We start from the raw sequence: 15,463 nt of genomic DNA on the forward strand, positions 1-15,463 counted from the left end.
TAGAGTATGCTTAAGATCTCCACACCTCCCAAAATTAGATCGCTACTGCAGGCTTTATTGCCTTTAAGTGTGATAGACGAGGTGTTCATGGGTCCAACAGGTTGCAATTATAACTTAAGCACCGAATGTACCATTAAGATTCTAATCAGCGATGAAGGGCAACCTGCAACCAAAGGGCAACAGAGTGGAGCAGATACTGTTCTACCGGCGTGCAATCTTTGGGGACGGAACAGACGGGAGGTCTGTGAAAAAATAAAGAGGCTCTCAGGGAGGCAATTAGGGTTCTGGCAGACAGAGCGCAGCTAAATAATTTACTCTGATTGCTGAGAAAAAAAGAACAGCTGTTCAAATTTAGCATGAAGATTCCTATATTGATGGAGCTGCCAAGGCGTCTGAAATTATTTATCAGGCAAAACGAAATAAATACGTATTCTTACATCTTGATTGCCAGGACTACTGTGTGTACAGAACCCACCGCTTCCAGATCCCCGAACTAGGGAATTCTACCGCAAAACCATCTGGACTAAATAAATGTTCCCACTATTATAGTCAAGTGTTCCACTTGTCCAAGCAGCAGTTGGTACTCCAGTGCTGCTCTTCCTTCTGTAAGTTGGGAGAAGGTTCTGGTCACTCTGTCGCCTGCTAACTACTGTTAAGCAAACTTGTGGTTTCAAGTTCGGCGTACAAGGTTCAGGTTCGGGTTATCTAAGAATTCCGTTATGGATTCCGCTACCATGGACCATAACTTATGGTCTGTGGTAGCGGAATCTAGAACAGAGTTCTTAGATAACCCGAACCAGAAAACACAAGTTTGCTCAACACTACTGCTAACTACTCACCAAATGTTTTAATCTTGCTCATGTTAAGCCGACTAGACACACAAGAGAAAAGTCAGATTTGGAACAATGATCTCGAATGTTTGTGGTCTGACAACAGAGTTCAAGGCAAAAGAGGGAATGGGCATGCTGGATCTCAATGTGTTGTTTTTCAGTAGCAATAACGCTGTAAATATGCAGAGAAACTACACAGCTCTGTGCAACGTATAGTGGATGGAGCACAACTCCCAGAATGGAACCAGCTCCATCCAGTACACAGTATGTATGGTCCCGGGCTAGAGCTACTGCGGAACAACAGATACCCACCTATCTGAAGGTATAAAAATCCTTGAGAACCCCATTTCTGTAATATTGGTTTCACATGCTGCAGCCATAATTCACTTGTTGCAATGTTCCTCCACGGCCGCAACATGTGAACCCAGCCTTTAAAAAGTATTTTCTAGGTTCCGTGGCCTTTCAGCCTAACCCACCCTCCATGTCGCCAGATCTTCAAAGGGAAACGTACTTACCTGCTCTGTGCCATTGGGTTCTGACTCATTTGTTCACGTGCCTTATGGTGGACAAGGCAGCGCTATGGCCAGTAATTGGCTGCAGTGGCACATATGACCCCAACAAATTGTGGATGTTGACAAGCGGGACCAGGGCGTGCCAGTGGCAACGGGGGAGTGCAGGAGTCAGAACCCAGCAGCAGGGAGCAGACAAGTAAGCTTCTCTTCGCAGGTCTGGAGGATTCAGGACAAAAAGCCCCTGCTGAACCTGGACAATTCTGGACTAAATAGAAATAGCTATGAGATGAATGCTCTATTTTATGTATATGACCAGCTTTACTCCCATAGGTCATGCAGCTGTGCCTTCACTTACTATTACATGGATTAATACTCAAGCTAATAATGCAAACTTGCCCCTATTAAAAGGGCTTATATTCATTTCAACTAGTGTTGAGCGAATCGGGTTCAGACTGCTCTATCTGAACCAGATTAGTTTCAAAACTTTGTTTATAATATGCGCTCCGTACCGCAGGAAAATGTATGGGCTCCACTGATGCCTTCTTCTTCTAGCCTCAAGTAACACGAGACTTGGTGAGTCTCGTACCTGCGACGTTACAGTTCGGTTCTGCGCATACATTACTGTTTCAAAATCAAAAGCTGAACTCAGCTTCGTTAATGAGGCACAAACCCAAGTTAGGCTTTGGATTCGGAAACAGTAATGTATGCGCAGAGCCAAACACACAGGCACGAGCCTGAGCAACTCTTGTGTTACTTGTGGCTACAAGAAGAAGGCCTCAGCGGAGCCCATACATTTTACTGCAGTACGGAGCACATATTATCAACAAAGTTTTGAAACAAATCGGGTTCAGAAAGATACGTCCGAACCAGATTCGCTCAAAACTAACTTTAACCCAAGATCTCCCCTTTTAGTTTTTCACTCTCTGCCTTCCCGGAGCCATAACGTTTTTATTTTTCCCTTCATATTGACATATGAGGACTTGTTTTTCCAGGACAAGTTGAACTTTCTAACGCCACCATTTAATATTGCATGTGATTTAGCAGGAAGCTGGAAAAATTCCAAATAGTGTGAAATTGGAAAAAGAAATGCAATTCCACCACAGTTTTATGTTGTTGTTTTTTTTACACCATTCCTCATGTGGTAAAACTAACCTGTTACCTTCATTCTCTGGGTCAGTACAATTACAACGATACCATATTTGTATAGTTTTTCTTACCTAAAAAAAAGTTAAAACTTTGGAAAAAATTTATTTTTTCTTTTCATCGTCATATTCTGACCCCATAACTTTTTATTTTTATGTCTATGGAGCTGTGTGTGAAGGCTCATTTTTGTGAGCTGATCTGTACTTTTGATTGATACTATTCTGGGGTGTGTATGACTTTTTAATTACTTTTGTAAAAAAAATTTGAAAAGGTGAAAAGACAAAAATTGCAAATCATGCGATTTTCATTATGTTACGTCAGTTGCCGTATGGGATAAATGTTTCTATATTTTCAGATGTGGTGATGCCTATGAAGTTTATTCTTTTAATGTTTATTTTTTATTATGGAGAAAGGTTGGGGAGGGGGGTGTGAGGGGTTAACTGTCTGCGATCGGTATTATCGCCGATCGCAGACATTAGCCCTGGGTGTCTGCTCTGTGAAACAGAGGACACCCAGCAGCTATAGCACTTGCTCTGCTTTGGAGCGGGCACCATCTTTAAAGAGATGACATCCACCGTACATGTATAGTGGATGTTGTCAAGGGGTTAGTCCCATAAAGGGAACCTGTCACCAGGATTTTGTGTATAGAGCTGAGGACATGGGTTGCTAGATGGCCGCTAGCACATCCCCAATACCCAGTCCCCATAGCTGATTTTATTGTGTAAAAAAAACGATTTGATACATATGCAAATTAACCTTAGATGAGTCCTGTCTGACTCATCTCAGGTACAGGACTCATCTCAGGTTAATTTACATATGTATCAAATCGTTTTCTTTACACAATAAAAGCACACAGAGCTATGGGGACTGGGTATTGCGGATGTGCTAGCGGCCATCTAGCAACCCATGTCCTCAGCTCTATACACAAAATCCTGGTGACAGGTTCCTTTAAGGTTGCAGTCTAAGTACTTAAGGAGTGGTAATTTTTTTGTTTATTTTTTTATATATTTTATTTTTCATAGCTGTATGCGAACATGTTTTATATGAGAAAAGTTGTATTTTTAATGGCACCATTTTATGGTACATTAGGTAAATTATATAACTTAAAAAAAATTGGGGGGCAAGAGTTTAAAAAAAAACAACAATTTCTCCATTGTTTTCATTTACGCTGCTCACTGCATGGTAATAATGATATTTCAACTTTATTCTGCGGGACAGTATGATTATGGAGATACGAAGTTTATATGGATTCCGTTATGTTTTACTACATTTAAAAATATTTTTTTTTGTTATGGACTAATTTTTTTGCATGGCGCGTTATAGTTTGCATTGATACCATACATTTTTTTGGGGAAGCAAAGTGACAAAAAAAATGACAATTCCAGGATGGACCACAGCATCTGAGAGGCTAAACTGTCAGGATCAGCGTTATCAGGTCCCTGAAAGTGAAGAAGAGTGCATCACACATCAGTGGCGTGCTCTCCGTTCATTTCTAGTGGAGTTTTGAAAATAGCCAAGCGAGCGCACAAATTTATGGAGAACCGCACGAGCACTGCCACTGCTCCATTGATGTCTCTAGGAACACCAAAGATAGCTGCACCAGCGCTTAGCTATTTTCGGCAGTGGGATAGAAACGAATGGAGGGTGGCAGTGCATGCCTGGTTGCTATCCGCTCACTTCAGGAGTCCTGTTCTGGAGATAGGTGCTGGTCCCAGAGATGGGACTTGCACCACTCCGCTGCTGGTGGCATATCCAAGTGATATACCACCAATGTCTCAGATGAGACAACCCCTTTAAAACTATTTACTGTCGGCACCTACCTCTAGGCAGATTAAAGGTGGCCACAGGCCATGCACATTGTTCAACGATTGTTCATTGGACGACATTTAACATTAAAAAATGATTGCTTTAGCCGGCCAATGATCATCTGAAAAGAAGTCGGCCATGTTTGAAGTTTTCATCTGATAGCTGGACGAAAGATCTTTCTTTAAAAGAACGCTCCCAGAAAGATCTTTCGTCCATCACCTGTTTTCATTGAACGTGTATGAGCAGTTTGAACAACTGTAACGGCCAATGGGGACTAAAATGTGTATGGTTATGTCTGCAAAATGATCATCCGCCAGATGACTGCTCAACTGCTGTTCAACCAACTTCTATCTAATTTGAGACAATGATCGACCGCATTGTGGCCCATCAGTCTTCCATGGGATTGTTCGGATGAATGATCCCACTTGGGCACAATGGCAAATGATTGACTGAATTCGGCCGCTCATGCCATAAACATGCCGTTTCGGCCGACAACGGACTCCATTGCAGTCAATCTCATGGAGGTAATTCTGACTACATTTGGATAATAAATAGTCGCATCTCTATCAGTACAGACAGGAGAAACCATCAGAAACATTTCAGTGCAGCGCAACCACTTTTTAGCTTCAGAATACGCACAGGTTTTGGAGCCATCATCTCAAGGATTCTAGAATCGGCTATTGCCTGCCTGTGCCAATAACGCACTCCTCACAATTAATACCCATCGCCTGCAGCCTGTTCCCAGTGCAGCCGTCTGGATAAGGCAGCAGGGGGAACCAGCAATGCTCACAAAAATCTGATTCACGGCCATTTATGTGCACAGTCTCAGCTGTTAAAGCGTCAAGCATCTCGAAGAAGAGAAAAAAAATATGAAAAAATTGAATCACTTCAGTTTTCTCCTTCAAGAAAAGAAAATGATAAATCACAAAAGTCTACTGGTTGAATAGAGTCTAAACATTGCCCTCCAGCAAGCAATTAGTGCCTCCTTGTATCTGATTGAAGGCTTGAAGAAAGAAATGGCTTTTGCTGGCTGCACGGACTTCTGGGACAAGAGAGTGCTGCAGTGTCTTATTCACTTCACAGTGGCCAAGGAAATGGATACTGCTACTAGGAAAAAAGAAATCTAAAAAACCCCCCACTAAACATATTATATATTACAATTGCTGACGTTATCCACCAGCAAAATGTGTGATTTAAAGGGTTTGTGCCATCATTAAATGTTGTTTTAATATAACCCAATGTGAAAAACTAGTTACTTTTGTAATGTACATTCTCTTACCAAAAAATAAAAAATGCTGCAGTTTTGAAATATTCTTTTTTTCTCCACTATAATAGCACCCCCTGGTGTTTAATCTGTATAGTGATGTGCACGTCCACCTTCATCTACTAAGGTGGATGCACATGTTCTATCCTTCAACAGCCACCAGCTGTATCTTCTGTTAGAAGCTACGACTGTTACAGGTAGAGAGCTGCATCAGAAAGGACGTGCCCTCTGAGCTGTGATAGGGAGAGCTGCAGCAGAAAGGACACACCCCCCTGAGCTGTGATAAGCAGAGCTGCAGCAGAAAGGACACACCCAACTGAGCTGTGATAAGGAGAGCTGCAGCAGAAAGGACATGCCCCCTGAGCTGTGATAGGGAAAGCTGCATTAGAAAGGACATGCCCTCTGAGCTGTGATCGGGAGAGCTTCAGAAGAAAGGACATGCCCCCTGAGCTATGATAAGGAGAGCTTCAGAACAAAGGACATGCCCCCTGAGCTGTGATAAGGAGAGCTGCAGCAGAAAGGACATGCCCTCTGAGCTGTGATAGGGAGAGCTGCAGCAGAAAGGACATGCCCTCTGAGCTGTGATAAGGAGAGCTGCAGCAGAAAGGACATGCCCTCTGAGCTGTGATAGAGAGAGCTGCAGCAGAAAGGACATGCCCTCTGAGCTGTGATAGGGAGAGCTGCAGCAGAAAGGACATGCCCTCTGAGCTGTGATAAGGAGAGCTGCAGCAGGAAGAACGCAGTAGTTTTCTTCCAGCTGATTCTCAGCATATTTGCTGGGATGCTACTGGATCTCTGCCGGACACCATTATAGTTACTGGGGTCTGACGGGGACGTTCAAGCTTCCGACAATGCCTGAATGCAGAGAAATCAGGCAGGCTATTCCCTGCTGGAACAGCCTGCCAGATCCCTAGCGCTAGTGTGGAACTAGCCTACCATAAGGGACAATCTAAAATGGAATGAAATCTAGAATGGTTATGTTGAATTTGAACATGCCCGATCCCTTCCTTCAGCTGTCTAAAAGCAGCTGGTCTCCTGTATGTGGCTACCGGCCTCATGGTAGCCACATACAGGACATGTTTGTGGATAAATGAAGCCAATTTTGGTAGGATCTACCAGCAACATAATGTCCCTGAACCCACTGTCAGTTTTACATTGTCTGCTTTTGTTGCCAAAATTGGCTGGATGTACCAAAGAAGTTTCTATTATCCTTGCTAGTATAGTGTCCCTTTAAGGTTCAGCTCTTAGCAGAACCGTCACCTAGACCACATCAATAAAAGCAAACTAAGGACATAACTAAAAGTAGGGGGAAAAAAGCATTAAAAATAAAAGCGGTCTGTGTCCTAAGTTTCTGGAGAACATACACAATACATTAAAGTCATCTGAAGGCTTTAATGTGCACTTTTGTTCCTGTTCTCCCCATCAGGACCTGCAGAGAAAGGACCCGATGTTCACTTTGAAGCGCTTCCACAATGATATCTGTGCATCCCTTTGACTGCCTTGAAATTCATTCCACCATCAAAAACTTCTGCCACGGTAGAGCGTGGAGGACAGGCACGCACCTTTGTCACTGAAGTCATCCACAAGCACAATCTCGGCGATGAGCTCCGGGGGAGAGCGGTTGAGTACGCTGTGCACGGTGCGCAGGAGGGAGGACCAGCCCTCGTTGTGGAAGGGGATAATCACGCTGGTGTTTGGCAGCTTAGCCGTATAGAGCTTGTTCTTGCAGCTAGAAAAAAACGAGAGAGAGGACATAAAAGGGACAGCTGTCAGCTTCATATGCAGAACATGCCCTGAGCTCATGTCAAACGAGGACAGCTTGGTAACGTCTGGGAGGACACCAGCTGAGAGGTGTGAAACTACAGATGGGACTCACAATTTGCTATTTGCAGAGCTACGTGTAATGATACAAACAGGGAAGAAAGATGCAGAACAGGTCTCGGTGGAAAGATGCCACGGAGAGCGAGCAATATGTCAGCCTTACAACCCAGCTCTCACCGCAGTTCATCTACGTGAACGAGAACCAGAAGGACACCATCTTGAAGTCTATCACTAAAAAGCCATCTAAAGAGGCTCTCCACCTAAATTTATTTATACATTTTTTAAACAAAAATGTTATTATATTCAAGTAATAGGAATAAGCATAACTTAAAGGGATTGTACAGTTTGGACATCTCTTTAAAGGGAATGTGTCATCATAAAATGAACCATCGTTCAAATCAAGTTTATTATTGTTAAAAATGACCAACACTGTTACAGATAAGTTTAATTTCTCATGTCACTATCTATACGTAAAGAAAATCTGAAAATCTTGCAGTTTTCTCACTGGCTACTAAGACTAATTATAACTCTGGTTCTTTCCAGCTCACTTTCAAGCAGTCATCTCATTACCATCATAAGCAGGATTACAATTTAAGATATTGTAAAACAAAATATTATTAATTTTATGGTCATAACTAGAGAAGACAAACAGATTCTAACAAATCAAATTAATTCAAAATCAGCCTTCTGAAACAGAGGGGCCGTCCCCGCTGCTCAAGAGACTCTCCCCTACCTATTGACTGCTCACCTGGCCCTAGGGCTGAAACGATTACCGTACTCAATTGAATCAAGTAATTCGACAAAACAATCCTCGACCACAGAGCGGCAGTGAAGTGCTTGCTATTACTTACCGCTCCGTGGTCAACCACCGGCCCTCACCGCACTTTCCTCCTGACACATCGTCAGGACATAGTACACGCTTCCGTGTACTATGACCTGACGCTGTGTGACATCAGGACGACAGTGCAGTGTGCGAAGAAGAAGATGGACGAGCGGAAAGTATTTTATTTCACTGGCGCTGGGGACATGGCAAGGAAGTGGACATGGTGGCACTGGGGGAGGAAGCTGGTGGCACTAGGGGGGGCAGCTGATGGCACAGGGGGAGGGTCTGATAAGTTTTTATAAAGAAAAACATTATTTTAATTCGTTTTTTTGTTATTAGAGTACTCGATTAATCGTTGGATTAATCAATAGAATACTCGATTACAAGAATAGTCGATAGCTGCAGCCCTACCTGGCTCTTCCATAAAAAAAAATGGGGCAGCCCCTATAAATTTGCTAAAGTAACAAAATAATCTATACTCGCCCCTTTTCTCTTAGCACTGCTCTCTGGTCTTCGCTGCTATGGACGTTATCCTCCTGGTCACTGCTGCAGCCAATCCCAGGCCATAGCAGTGACATCCTATGTCCTGCTGAGGCCAGAGATTGGCTGTATGGTGACCTGTGTGCACAGAACGTCACCACTGCAGCCAGGAAGATGAAGTCAGTGGAGGGGAGAAACAGAATGCAGGGCTGGAAGAAACGGGGCGAGTATCGCTTCTTTTGTTATTTTCGTAAGTAAGTTTACAGGGGCTACTCAGGGTTTTATTGAATTCAAACAACCCCTTTAACAGCAGATCAGGAAAGATGGCCACTTCATAATAAGAAAGTGAACACAATCTAGTATTAGAAAATGAAAAGATTACAAAGCAATATGTTTCACTAGCTTGTTTTAACTAATAAAAAATATAGCTGATACAGTCCCTTTAACATATTACAACGAGGTAGGTTCTCCTTCCTCCTACTGTGCTGCTCTGGTCACCAAAGAGAGGTTCCAAATGGGGAGTCCACTAATACCATCCATATGTCCTACTAGGGCATACGAATAAGAGCTGATCCACGTAACCGCAATCTCCTGGGCTGACCGCGACTCCCCTGACGGTATCATTGTGATTTAGGATACAGTCCGTTCCTATCTGATTGCGGATCTTTTGTACTGTACTCACATGACGATATGAGTAAAGTATAATAGACCTGGGATGTGTAGCCAAAGTCAGAAGTGGTTTGAAATGGAAAATAAGTAAGGATTGATACTTCTCCTTCCTGCTGGATCCACCTTGCGCTTTGGCTAAAAAAACTGTATGAAAAACTGCTACAGAAACGGCCACATACTGACCTGGTCACTATGGATCAGCTGTATTTTAGCAGGATGCAATATTAAACTGATTTTTCCATACAAATTTAGGTTAAAGGGGTTCTCCAGAATTTGCATATTGATGGTCTATCCTCAGGATAGTTCATCAATTGGCGAGGGTACAACTCATGGCACCTTTGCCGAACAACAGTATAAAGAGACCGCGGTGCTCCATGGGAGCTTAGCCCTCTTCCTAGGCCCCGTGATGTCACGTTCATCGGTCACATGGTTTATGTCCAGCACAGTCCTACTGAAGTGAATAGAGCTGAGCTGCTATCAATGGGTAGTGCTGTGCTTGGTAGGCTGTGGCACTCACGGAGGATCCAGTGAGTGCAGTGCCTTCCTCGAACAGCTGATAGGTGGGGGTTTTGGAAATTGGACTCCTGCTGATTAGTGTTGAGTGAACTCGTGTTTCAAGTTCATTGTACAAGGTTCGGGCTATCTAAGAATTCCGTTATGGTCTGGGGTAGCAGAATCCATAACTGAATCCTTAAATAGCCCGAACCTTGTACAATGAACTTGAAACACAAGTTGGCTCATCCCTACTGCTGATCTCTTATTTATGATCTATCCTGAAGATAGGCCATCAATATGAAAATCCCTGAGAAAACCCATAAACGCCTCTCTAAAGAGGACCTGTCACCTCTCCTGACATCTGTTTTAGTATCAACTTCTTGCAATTCCTTGATTATTCCTAATACAAGTCTATGAATGAATTTCTAGCAGTCTGCAATAAAAGGTCCTTCTATTGGATTGTGTCTTTGTACAGTCTGGCATTGTCTAATCCATCCTTAAAGAGGACCTTTCACCGATTCTTACCCTATGAACTAAGTATACATACATGTGGAGCGGCGCCCGGGGATCTCACTGCACTTACTAATATCCCCGGGCGCCGCTCCGTTCTCCTGCTATGTCCTCCGGTATCTCCGTTCCCTAAGTTATGGTAGGAGGAGTCTGCCCTAGCGCTGGCCAATCGCATTGCAGAGCTCACAGCCTGGGAGAAAATAACCTCCCAGGCTGTGAGCTCTGCGCTGCGATTGGCCAGCGCTAGGGCAGACTCCGCCTACCATAACTTAGGGACTGGTATCTCCGCCTACTATAACTTGGTGAGCGGAGATACCGGAGGGCATAGCAGGAGAACGGAGCGGCGCCCGGGGATAATAGTAAGTGCAGTGAGATCCCCGGGCGCCGCTCTACATATCTGTATAGTTAGTTCATAGGGTAAGAATCGGTGAAAGGTCCTCTTTAAGATTGTGCAGAGAACTGCCCCTCCACCCAACTGGTAGCACCCATCTGGACCTTTACTGCAGACTGCTGGCAATTTATGGTTAGACTTCTATAGGAATAATCAAGGAATTGCACATCATAGAGTTATGAGAAGTGATCGTCCACAACTGTTATTACATGCAGAATGCAGGAAGGTACTAAGACATGTCAGGGGAGGTGACAGTAGGGCTGCAGCTATCGAATATTTTTGTAATCAAGTATTCTATTGATTAATCCAATGATTAATAGAGTACTCTAATAACAAAAACTAATTAAATGAATCATCAGCTGCCCCCTCAGTGCCATCAGGCTCCCCCCCCCCCCCAGGGCCATCAGGCTCCCCCCCCTAGCGCTATCAGCTGCCCCCCTAGTGCCATCAACTGCCCCCTCAATGCCACCAGCTTTCTCCCCTAGTGCCATCAACTGCCCCCTCAATGCCACCAGCTTTCTCCCCTAGTGCCATCAGCTTTCTCCCCTAGTTCCATTAACTGCCCCCTCAATGCCACCAGCTTCGTCCAACCAGTGCCACCAGCTTCGTCCAACCAGTGCCACCAGCTTCGTCCAACCAGTGCCACCAGCTTCGTCCAACCAGTGCCACCAGCTTCGTCCAACCAGTGCCACCAGCTTCGTCCAACCAGTGCCACCAGCTTCGTCCCACCAGTGCCACCAGCTTCGTCCCACCAGTGCCACCAGCTTCGTCCCACCAGTGCCACCAGCTTCGTCCCACCAGTGCCACCAGCTTCGTCCCACCAGTGCCACCAGCTTCGTCCCACCAGTGCCACCAGCTTCGTCCCACCAGTGCCACCAGCTTCGTCCCACCAGTGCCACCAGCTTCGTCCCCCAGTGCCACCATCTCCCCTCCTAGCCATGTCCCCAGCGCAAGTGAAATAAAATACTTTCCTGTAGGGGCGCTGCTTCACAGCTCATCCATCTTCTTCTTCGCACACTGCGCTGTCGTCCTGATGTCACAGAACGCTTACGTGCACTATGTCCTGACGATTTGTCAGGAGGAAAGTGCAGCGCGGTGAGGGCCAGCGGGTGACCACGGAGCGGTAAGTAAAAGCAAGCGCTTCACTGTCGCTCTGTGGTCACATGACACGAACGAATCCTTGATGCTAAAAATTTGCATTTTTATGTGTCAAATCGAGTAATGGTTTCAGCCCTAGGTGATAGATCCTCTATAAAGCAGTTTCTCACTGGTGCACAGTGTCTAATACAGAGAACTCTAAGCTGTATTCATAAGGAGAGCAGAGCCACCACCTCCACCTTCATCCACTGATGACTAAGGGTAGTTATGTAGACCTAGTCCATCCACAATGAACATTCATCTGAATGGCTGCCATGTGCTGACACATGAATCTGATTAAAAGGGGTTAGGGAAGCTGGCCTCCATAGTGGCTGCCTTCAGGAGAGCACACCTTCAAAAGTCCAGTCTGAGCATGGTGCTAGTGCTCCATGGAGACATGGCATGCACCACCTACATATATCATATATCACAGGCTGAGAACTTAGGCTGTATATTATTTTAAAGGTAACCTGTTATCAAGCGTATGCTGTCTGAACTTCAAAATTTCAACAGGGTCCCTCATGATAGGCTTAGGGTACTTTCACACTAGCGTTAGAGGAATCCGGCAGGCAGTTCCGTTGCTGGAACTGCCTCCCGGATCCGAAAATCCATGTGCAAACGGATACCCTTTGTTTCCCGATCCGGATCAGTCTGACAAATGCATTGAAATACCGGATCCGTCTCTCCGATATTTATTTTTTTCACATTTTTTAAAGGTCTGCGCATACGCAGATCGGGAAACCGGATTCGGTTTTCCGGAACACTCCGGCAATCAGGCAAGTGTTCCGGAATTTTGGCCTGAAGACATCCTGATGTATACTGAACGGAATGCTCTCCATTCAGAATGCATTAGGATAAAACTGATCACTTTTTTTCCGGTATTGAGCTCCTAGGACGGAACTCAATACCCGAAAACTTTAATGCTAGTGTGAAAGTACCCTTACAGAAAACATAGGGAAAGATTTATCAAGACCGACGTGTGCTGTGCTGGTCTTGATGTCTCGATGTGCCTAATTTATGGCGAGGTTCAGGCCTCATCTGAAAGCTCAGAGCTGCCGAAGATTTCTGTGTTCACCTACACCAGAAAAGTGGTGTAAGGGGAATGATAAAATCTCCCCTCTCATAGTTTAAAAACGAGCCTGTCCTGGAGACAAGACTTGGTTGTGAGGCTCGGCTTGATTGAATGGTTCAGAGAACATAACCCCGATGACAGGTTCCCTCTATAAAACCTTCTGCCACATCATACAGAATGGCCATGAATTATCTTGAATTACATTACTGCTATACTTGCTGTAATTTGAGGCTCTTTGAGCACATATTTGATTAAAATTACGTGGTATCCATCTACCAAAGACAAGGTGGCCTCTTTAGGTGGCAACTCCTTACACATCAGCCATGGTAGCCTGTAACTGTACATTCATGTCACATTGTTTGGAGGCGCTTATTGCATAGAGAATGGGCATAGCGGTCCCATTCATTACTATTCAACATTAGTCTGAAAGCTGGTGCCCCCTGCATTCAGTTGGGGTCCTAGCTGACTCACTCAGTTATAGACTACTAGTTGCCTGCTCTTGACACGTGCATTTTTATTATTATGGGTGTTATATTTGTATAAGTTAAAAATTAACTTTTATTATTTATTTATTTAATAAGCTGGGAACTATCTTATCTATTCTATTAATTTAAAACTTTCTGCAGTTGACCCTTCGAGTGCTAAATTAATAATATAGTTTTTTTCCTATTAGCTAGTATTGCCGATTATGCAGTAGCAGTGGGTTTTTATATGGTCTGTGACTGAATGCGTCTAGGTGCACCTGCTGGATTTCCAGTGGTGGCACTTTACCTCCTATACTGCCTACTGACTTTGCAACATTTGTGCTAACTGATGCATTTGTGTAACAATGTTGCTCTGTTTGTTACTATTATGTTAGCGATTCAATTGTTGCTATTCCTGCCTTATGAATATCTACTGGTTCCTAATGGCAGCGCAATCGATCACTATACTGCCTTTTAGCTACTCGGTAGCTGGCACTCTGGTACTGGGTCTCCGGAGATCTAAAAATCTAATCACTGCCCCCCGACATGTTTCGCCATATACATGGCGTCTTCAGGGGAACGGGCAGAATCAAAGGGTCAACTGCAGAAAGTTTTAAATTAATAGAATAGATAAGATAGTTCCCAGCTTATTAAATAAATAAATAAATTATAAAAGTTAATTTTGAACTTACACAAATATAACACCCATGATAATAAAAATGCACGTGTCAAGAGCAGGCAACTAGTAGTCTATAACAAGTGCCTCTACACGAGCAGGGTACAAACAAGTGTAATATAAACTAGCTGACTCACATCTCGACATGGCTTACTTTAAAGGGGTTATGTCATGACTGATGTAAAAAATGAAAATCAAGCATCATATAGCACATGCCAGTCTCTTTCTGAAAAAGCAAGAACCAGCCCTGTACCTCACATGGGTCCAGAGATCGCCCCATGCATTGCTCTGGTAGATTTCACGCTGGCAGTTCAGGGGGCATGTCCTTTCTGCTGTAGCTCATTCCCTGTAACGGTCACAGCTTCTAACAGAAGACAGGGCTGGATACAGTTAAAGATTTAAATAGAGCGAGTGAGACCACCTAAGTGAGGTGGACATGAAATAAGGAAATGAACATACAGCAGGTGGCGCTATACAGATACATTGAATTAGTTTAATGGATGTGCTAAATTTCTTATTACATGCAATTCCAAAAGTATTTAGTTCCAAAAATGTATAATATTTTTTGTGGCACAACCTCTATAAAGAACGTATGCAAAACAGTTCCTGTCGTTTCTTGACTTCTGAAAGCATATATACAGAACTGCCAGATACCACCCGAGACATCCTGCAACTCTGGTCACTAATGCGTGGGAAGCAAAATGGATTACATTGAAAATGAAATTACATTTGGACTACAGTTCAGACTGGTTCACTGGAAATCCTTTATGCTAAACAGGTTTAGCCTGCTCTGTGCAATTCGGAGGATGGAAGGACGAGGGGACGGGTCACAACCATTCTGCTCCGGAAATGCGGATGTGGACAGCACACTGTGTGCTGTCCGCATATCTTCCGGCCCGATAGAGAATGAATGGGTCCAGATTCGTTGCGGAACGGATCCGGACCCATTCTGCAGACGTGTGAATGGACCCTTATTATTTCTCCCTTTCTATAATGACTTTGTCTTTCTCTTGCTCTATGTCTCATTGTCTATTTCTCTCTATTCATGTCTTGCTTTCTAACTCTATATCTCAATCTTTCTATCTCTCAGTTTCTATAGTTCTCTTCCTCGCTCTCAAGCTCTGTCTCTTTCTTCCTAGTTTTCTTTCTATCCCCTCTTTACTTTACATCCGTATCTTCTTCTTCATCTCCTATGCTGTCTCCCTCTCTACATTTCCCTCTCTTTCTTCCTCGCTCTTTCTCCATCTCTATCCTCACTTTTCTTTCCATCTCTATTAAAAGGGTTTTGTCACCTCAGCAAATAGCACTTATTATGTAGAGAAAGTTAATAGCAGGAAATTACTAATGTATTCTGATTCTCCACATTGCTT

At 43.9% G+C, this 15,463-nt stretch overlaps 1 protein-coding gene across 1 annotated transcript in view; it reads right to left on the reverse strand.

Moving 5' to 3' along the window:
• The window catches only part of GALNT10 (polypeptide N-acetylgalactosaminyltransferase 10), a 150,586-nt gene that overhangs the window by 21,918 nt on the left and 113,205 nt on the right, over nucleotides 1-15,463 (reverse strand). Inside the window, exon 4 of the mRNA XM_040440160.1 lies at nucleotides 7,118-7,284. Within this exon, the coding sequence (XP_040296094.1) occupies nucleotides 7,118-7,284 (167 nt within the window). The remainder of the gene's footprint in view (nucleotides 1-7,117; nucleotides 7,285-15,463) is intronic.

This window comes from Bufo bufo, chromosome 1, assembly GCF_905171765.1.
Source record: "Bufo bufo chromosome 1, aBufBuf1.1, whole genome shotgun sequence".
Taxonomy (NCBI): Eukaryota; Metazoa; Chordata; class Amphibia; order Anura; family Bufonidae; genus Bufo; species Bufo bufo.